We start from the raw sequence: 8018 nt of genomic DNA, 5'->3' as shown, positions 1-8018 counted from the left end.
TCAAGATTCTTTCCAATCTTCTGTCACATCTTCAGTCTCCTCTTCATCTGCACATTGAAAACAATAACCACAGTTTTTAGGTGATATAACCAAAACTATAACTATTTTTCAGATGAGAGCATCCTGGATTATCCAGATGTGTCCTGTTTTCAATAACATCCTTAGAAGAGAAAAGTAGAGGTATGGGGATGCCTGTGTCATTCAGTTGGTTAAGCATCCAATTCTTCATTTCAGCTCAGGTCATGATCTCACGGTTCATGGGTTCAAGCCCCAAGTCCACTCCTTGCTGACAGCTTGAGATTCTCTCTCTCTCTCTCTCTCTCTCTCTCTCTCTTCCCCACTCATACATGCACACATACGAGCTCTCTCTCTCTCTCAAAAAATAAACTTTAATAAGAGAGAAAAGCAGAGGGAGATTGGAGAGACACACACAGAGAAAAAAAGGTAATGTGAAAACAGAGACAGAGATTGGCATGATGTGACCACAAAGCAAGGAAACCAAAGAAGCAATAGCCTCTCAATAGCCTGAGACAATGGAAGAAGCAGGGACGCATTTTTCCCTGGAGTCTCCAGGCAGAGCATGGCCTTGCTGACTCTTTAGTTTCAGACTTCAGGCCTCCAGAACTTCAAGATAATTAATTTCTGTTGTAATAATTTGTTGTGGCAACCACAGGAAATGAATACAGGTATATAAATTATATGTCAGTAATGTTTTTTTTCATCTTTTAATTAATGACAAATGATCTGGAGTTTCAGAGAGTGAAGTGAGAAATGCAGTGATATTGTGAACACACGGAGAAGAAATATTAAGCAGGGAGGAAGGTGGGATAGATGAGAAACAGACCTCAATATCCCACCCCTGAGATGAGGATAAGACCGTGACCCAGGCCTCCGCAAGTACTATTTCTTCTATCTGGAGTGTTCCACTTCTCGCCCACCCAGTAAAAGATCATCATCCTTGGGGGCTCAACTTAAATGCCACTTCCCCATCTCCCCACGTTCATCATCCTGTCTGTGGTATTGCTGTGCACCTGTCCAGAAGCTCTTACTACACTTGTCTCGCCCCTGCTGTGGTTCTCTGCTTAAGTGCCTGCATTCCTCAATGGACTATGAAATAATGCAGAGCAGTGATTAGGTCTTATTCCTTATATCCTACAGCAATGTCCTTAATGAATGAATACAGTGAGCACAGTGGAACCCTGGCACAGTGATTTCAAAGCAATGGCTACACAACTGAATCACCCAACACACCTGAGTCCTCCAACACGGACTTTCAAAAAGACTGGTATCCAGTCTTCCCACCTCTGGCTGCCATAGTGAAAGGAGCTGCCGCCATGTCTGCCCGCCTACAATGGGTGGTCGTGCAGAACTGCTCCAGCTTCCTGATCAAGAGGAAGAAGCAGGTGTACATCACAGAGTCCAATAAGCTGAAGGCTCACAACTCCCTCTGCTACAAGGGGCTGATGCACCGCCAGACTGTGGGCGTGAAGCCGGCAGCCAAGGGCAAAAGGGTAGTAGTGGTGGTCATGAAGCGGAGATCTGGCCAGTGAAAACCTGCCACATCCTACGTGTGGACCACCGTCAACAAGAATGCCTGGGCCTCCCTCAGCAGCATCAGGCACATGATCCGCAAGAACAAGTACCGCTCAGATCTGCACATGGCTGCCATTGGCAGAGTCAGCGCCAACCCCTGCAGCCACGAGCCCATGATAGTAAAGAGAAAGCAGGCCCACCCCACGAAGAGCTTCTGAGCACCTGCCTCTCACTGCCAAAGCAATGAAGATGTCAACCACCGTAAAAAAAAAAAAAAAATACTGATGTCCAGAGCCAACCCCTAGAAATAGATTTCATTCATCTGGGATGGAACCCAGGCACATTAGTCTGTTTTCAATCTCAGCTAGTCATTCTAATATGTTACCAAAGGTAAGAAGCATTGCCTAAGGGATGGACTCAGTATAGCTTAAAATGCCAGACAGCCCTGAGGCAGATGCCAAGTAGAGAGATTTGAAAACCAAAAGTATACAAAGCATAGATGATCCCATACTGGCCATTTCTGTCTCCAAATAAAGCCATGCAAGAGGAGAGAACCCAAGCTAGGATATGCTTGCTCTGGGTGTCAAAGGGGAAGGTTACCCAAAAGCAGTACAGGAGAGATGTTTAGAGAGGTAAAACAATCTGGAGAAGGTAGTATCTTCATTAAAATGAAATTTAAGAAGAAAAAGTAGGGATTGAGCACATTATCAAATAATTGACATTATTTTCACCATTAGTTTTTTGTTTTTTTTTTTTCCACAACCCTGAAGTAGAGTGACTAGTAGACCAGAGCTTCTCACACATTAACAAGCATATATCACCTACTGGATCATCTTTTTAAAATGCAGAGTCTAATACAGTAGGTCTGGAGTAGGGCCTGGGACTCTGCATTTCTAAAAGCTCCTAGTGATGCCAGTATTTCTGGTCCATAGAGGTAGTCTGCAGTGACGATCTTAATCTTTTCATTTTACCCAATATGAATGAAGCAATGGAATCACAAGTTCTCATTAACTGATAAAATGGTAATACATTATAATATCAAAACACTCCAACATGCCATTGTTTACATTACTAAACAAAATGATCAAGTGGTATTTTATCAGTAGATAGAGTAAATAATCACTGGCACATATTTATATGAAAAGTCCACCTCAAATCAAGAACCGGCTGAAAGAAAATTAGGTGAAAGTAACTTGAAAAGATAAGCTTAACAAATATAAACTTACTATATCCTCAAGTTTTACATCAAAATGTGATTACCACTGGACACTTGCAATAGAGCAGCTCTGGTATTTTGATCAAATAAATTTGGGAGGTTAAGTTACTAAGAGTGTGAAAAGCAGTGAGTAGCCTTGCAAAAGTAATTTAGCAAACAATAACTAGGAAGCCCGAAGGCACTCACAGTTTGAGAGAAACAGAACTTCATCAAGGCAAGGATGAGTCAAGTATTTCCCTAAGAGCAAGCCAAACTATTTTTTAATGGAAAAAAAAAAAAAGGTTAGCTAATAGTGTTACTATTCTAGAATCTCAGGGCTCCACTACAAACTGGGAAGCCTGTGTGACAACAAAGAAAACTTTCTCAAAACAATCCAGTGTCTTGGGAACTGTTCAGGTGGTCTGAGTAAGGACGTATACTAACACACACCCCCTTCAAATCACCCCAACATCCTTCACAAAAGCCGATCCACCTACAACCACCTCAAGATACAATCAAGTTACAATCGATGGTGAATCACTGTATCTTACACCTGAAACTAATTCAACACCATACGTTAACTATACTGGAATTAAAATAAAATTTAAATGTACCTAAGTAAAAATTACAATCAAATAAACTTGAAGCATATTCAGATGGTACATTACCACTGTTGGTAGAACTTGTTCTGAGGGCCCCAACAGAGAACATAAATGAGCTTTGTTACAACTAAACCGAAACACCTATTTCTCAAATACGCAAGGCAAAATCTTGTAGCTTGCATTAATTCGGCAGACTGAATGCTCCATACCGGGCACTCTAATTTAAGTAAGTCAGATTAGGGCCCTGGACACAGGTATAAAACAGACCAGCAAAAAACTTCCAGATGATCCTGATGCTCAGAGCGGTTAGGAGTAATGCTCCATGGTTTGTAACAGTGCTTCTCAAACTTCACAGTGAGTATCGTTGGGCAATCTTGTTAGTAAATTATGATTTAGTAGGTTTTCTAACAAGCCCCCAGTAACTGAACCACACTCTGAGCAGCAAGGGTTTATAACCTGGGATGGAAATCCTAGGGCTCCAAATGCCCAGGCACATGAAGTAGAGTGGGGCAGACAGGGGGCCATGTCCCCCTGAGTGTATGTGCTCCTTCTAAAGGGAACATCCACTCAGCTCTCCTTACTGGTTTAAGGACCTGCTGATTTATCAGGAAAGTCAGAAGCCCAGGCTTTTATGGGAAATCTCCTGATTAAATGTTCAATACATTAGTCCCTCTTGTCCACAAGGAATATGTTCCAAGACCCTCAGCGCATACCTGAGATCATAGATAATACAAAACCCTACATACACTAGGATTTTTCCTATACATCCGTGCCTCTGGTAAGGTTTAATTTATAAATTAGGCACATAAAAGATTGAAATAACCAATAAAATAGAACAATGGTAACATACTGCAATCAAAGTTTTGTGCACATGGTCGCTCTCAAAATGTCTTGTCCTGTCCTCACCCTTCTTGTGATGATGTGAAGTGATAAGATGCTTACACGAGGAGATGAAGGTGAATGGCACAGACATTGACGTAGTGTTGGCCTACCGTTAACCTTCTGACCTACTGTCAGAAGAATCACCTGCTTCTGGAATGCTGCGGACCACAGGTAACTGAAACCACAGATAAGGAGGGACCAGTATAAGCCAACTCAGTCTAGTCACTGACCTAATTATGTGGACTCTCTCATTCGATCCTTATTGTAAGTATTAAAGCCATCTTATCTTAGATAAAGAAACCAAGGTGTAGAGAAGAGAGATTAAGTAACTTGCCTAAGATCACTGCTAATAGAGCAAGCATTCAAACCCAGATCTGTCTCACTCAGAGTCCACACTCCCAACCACTAGGTGACATCATGCAGGTGGGTGGGCATAGCAGCCCTCCCTCTGCTCCTCTATGTTCTAGTCTGGGATCCTACTACTCACCCACACTACTACAAGCTTTAACTCATTAATTTGCTCTCTGGTTTCTTGTTCTCACTTTCAGTTTACAGTGACCAATCATCCAGTTTGCCAGAGACTAAAGGTTTCCAAGGACAAGAACCATTCGGTGGTAAAACCAGGACACTTCCTGAGCAAACCGAAACAGTGGCCCTAGTCTTCATTTAGGGTTATTATTTTTAAAACAACCTTATCTGACTCATTTGTTACAGAAATTTTTAAAAGCACTATTCATCATATGGGTCCTATGGGAAGGAAATTGAATTTTCTTTTCCTTGAAGAGTTAGTATAGTTCTGACCCTTTTTTTTTTTTTGCTACGTGATAGGCTTCATGTCCCTTTTTGCCCTGTTCTATTATTTTTGTTTTTGTTATTCATATTTTCCTCTTTACTATATGAACTTCTGTTGACAAGGAGCTCAAACACTTAGTGGGGAAAAGAATGCTGTCCATGCACGGATGCCTTTTGGTTTGGATTATCTGGAAAGCAAGTCAACATAAGAACTTCAGTAGGGGTACCAGGGTGGCTCAGTCGGCTGAGCGTCCAACTCTCAGTTGAGGCTCTGGTCATGATCTCATGGTTCATGGGTTCCAGCCCCACATAGGGCTCAGGGCAGAGCCTCCTTGGGATTCTCTCTCTCCTTCTCTCTCTGACCGCCCCCCCCCCAACTCCCTCTCAAAAATAAACAGTTTTAAAAAAAGATAATTTGATCAAATACTAGACTAACCATAGACCTGAAGGACTTTTTCTCTGAAGTGCCAGCACACTCCGTGGTGCCTCTGAGGTTAGGTGGTACCAAAGAACAATTACTCCCTGCTCTCCTCACACTTGGATGTGGAAAAACTTACGGTGGGGAAACATCCAGCCTTGTTCCAGCCTCCTCCACTCTCCACAAGGGAAAAGAGCCAGTTCTCTGACCAGTGAGTTTGGGGGAAGAAACAGCTCAGCTCAGCCCCTTCCTCCACAGGAGTTAGCACGCCACCCCTCCCCCGCCAAGGGTGCTTCTTGACTCCTCCAGACTATTGGTTCCACATGGACAGGTTTCCACAGGTGAGGCTTGAGTCTTTTCACCTCTGCCAGTGACTGGGTGTGTGAGTTCACTTGGAGGACGTAGCATTCGGACGACCATTTGGCTGCCTACACAGGTCATGACAACGCCCTACATTTCATCAGCAATGAAGCCAACCTCCTTATTCTGCATCCGTCACAGTCCATCTATCTCTAAGTTGGTTCCGACCTGGGTGGGGAAGAGAAAACTCTATTTATCAGTCCCCTCAAGCCCCCACAGTGAGTGAGCGCAACACTGAATTCACTGGACCTTGTATCCAGAAATTCAAATTTTATCAGTAGTTACCGCTAAGCTGAAAGCACAAGAAAAATGGAACTTTTAATACAGCTCTGAGGCAAATCCTTATTTTTCAATACCACGATTTAAACTGGACCTCAATGGCATTCAGTTTGGTTCTCTTTTCGAAGTTGTATCTGACTCTGCCTTCTAGAAGAATTTTAATACTTGTGACAGACCTCAGTTCATCAAGAAAAAGACTACTATATACAATAGTACTTGCTACTGAAAGAGAAAATGATAAATGGTTTTTCTCATTCACTCCTGCCTGTTTCTAGAAATCTGCTCTGAATCACATTCACGTGTGTCTATTTCCTAAGAAAGACCTGAATATAATGTTGCAGCTGAAAACACTGCTATTCCTCATTAAAGTTATGTCTGTAAAGGGCTTTTTGCCAAGAAAACTGGTTTGGCATTCAGTTTTGGTGTTCACTTTGGTAGAAAGCATAAAATTTCCATTTAGTATTTTAGAATAAAATTGATTAGCAAAGTATTTCGATCTTGAACACTGAGGTTAGTAAAGTGAAAAACTCCAACCTCCGATACGCTGACAGGCACTCAAAATGATCGTGCAGAACCTATGCCTTAAAGTATGTAATAAACAGAAACGTAACAAACAAAAATGTAATAAACAGAAAATAAAATGTGGCTCACATATTCACATGTAGGCCATCTCAAGCCTCCAAACTCACAAGAGTTGTGCTAATCGTACATTAGGGTTATCTGGTGCCTTCAGAGGCATGTTCCATGAAGTTGTAGGTAAACCCTCACAGCTTCTTCCCAGCAAGCCATGTTAAGTTCTAGTTCATTCCATCTTGTTATGTTCTGCTCAGAAGCAGATATACATCAGTGTGACTCAAGTTCCCATAGAAGCAAAGTCATAGTTTAGCAAAGTGCTGTTCTAAACCCCCTTACCAAGGGAATGAGATCCCAAATACAATAAATCACCACAAAGTTAGCAGGTTTGCCTACAGTAGACAAAGAGGAGATACTTTCTCTGATGACAACCCTTTATCCAAAAAGAAAGAAAATATACTGCAATTTGAGAATAGAACAAAGTTTTCATAGTTCATTTGTTAAATGAAGATCCTTAGTGGGGATATGCATAATGCAGCCATCTAATCGAATTGTGTATTGTAAAAATGAACTCTGCTGTTGGGTAAAAACTTCATAGCTTGTAAAATTTCATTTAAAAAGGGGGAAAGTTCCAAATATTTATAGACAATGTGAGGCTTGCATAGTTCCTATTTATTTATTTATTTATTTATTTTGTGAAAGAGAGAGTACAGTGGGGGGGAGGAGCAGAGAGAGAGAGAGAATCCCCAGCAGGCTCTGGGCTGTCCGCATGGGTCTCGATCCCACCACTGTGAGATCATCACCTGAGCCAAAATCAAGAGTTGGATGCTTAACCCACTGAGCCACCCAGGTGCCCCAAGGCTTACATAGCTCTTAAACAATACCACCTGCTTTCATTCACACTGTGAAGAATAAGCGTGAACTATATTTTCAGCATATTATTCTAAAACTGGATAATTTAAGTTGTTTCATTTATTAAGTAAGCACTTGGTTTAGGACAGCACTTTGGACATCACAGAAGTAACAATAAATCAAAAGATAGGATCTTTGTCCTCAAAAATACTTCACAATTCTAAGGAAGAGAAAGTGTGTGTGTGTGCATAACAACTTCAAGACAGTATGTGTGAAATGATCTGATAGGGGACCAATGTTCTTGGACATTCAGAGGAGAAATCAAACGTTTAAAAGAGAGAAACAAGGAAGGTTACATTCAGAAAGGATGGGGTTGGAATTCATCTGCCATTGAAGGGGTACCTGAACATTCTTCAGAAGAAAAGAGTAGGGGCTAATACAGGGGCAGAGGAAAGCACTGGAAATCCTGAGACCAGATTAGCCATAACCTGAATAACATTTAGAGAACTAGGTAGAGAGTGATTACAAAGAG

General features: G+C 41.7%; 1 protein-coding gene and 1 pseudogene across 1 annotated transcript in view; one reads left to right on the top strand and one right to left on the bottom strand.

Annotated features, from left to right (window-relative positions):
- The window catches only part of FSIP1 (fibrous sheath interacting protein 1), a 193043-nt gene continuing 185025 nt past the window's right edge, over positions 1-8018 (bottom strand). Inside the window, exon 12 of the mRNA XM_047074517.1 lies at positions 1-47. Within this exon, the coding sequence (XP_046930473.1) occupies positions 1-47 (47 nt within the window). The remainder of the gene's footprint in view (positions 48-8018) is intronic.
- Positions 1302-1751, top strand: LOC124508945 (60S ribosomal protein L28-like; annotated as a pseudogene).

Source organism: Lynx rufus, unplaced genomic scaffold (genome assembly GCF_022079265.1).
Source record: "Lynx rufus isolate CCGP_SWC_20201006 ecotype Redwood Valley unplaced genomic scaffold, mLynRuf1.p SCAF_13, whole genome shotgun sequence".
In the NCBI taxonomy this organism is placed as follows: domain Eukaryota; kingdom Metazoa; phylum Chordata; class Mammalia; order Carnivora; family Felidae; genus Lynx; species Lynx rufus.
Note: the sequence above shows the minus strand (reverse complement) of the source record. Positions and strands in the feature narration are given on the sequence as shown.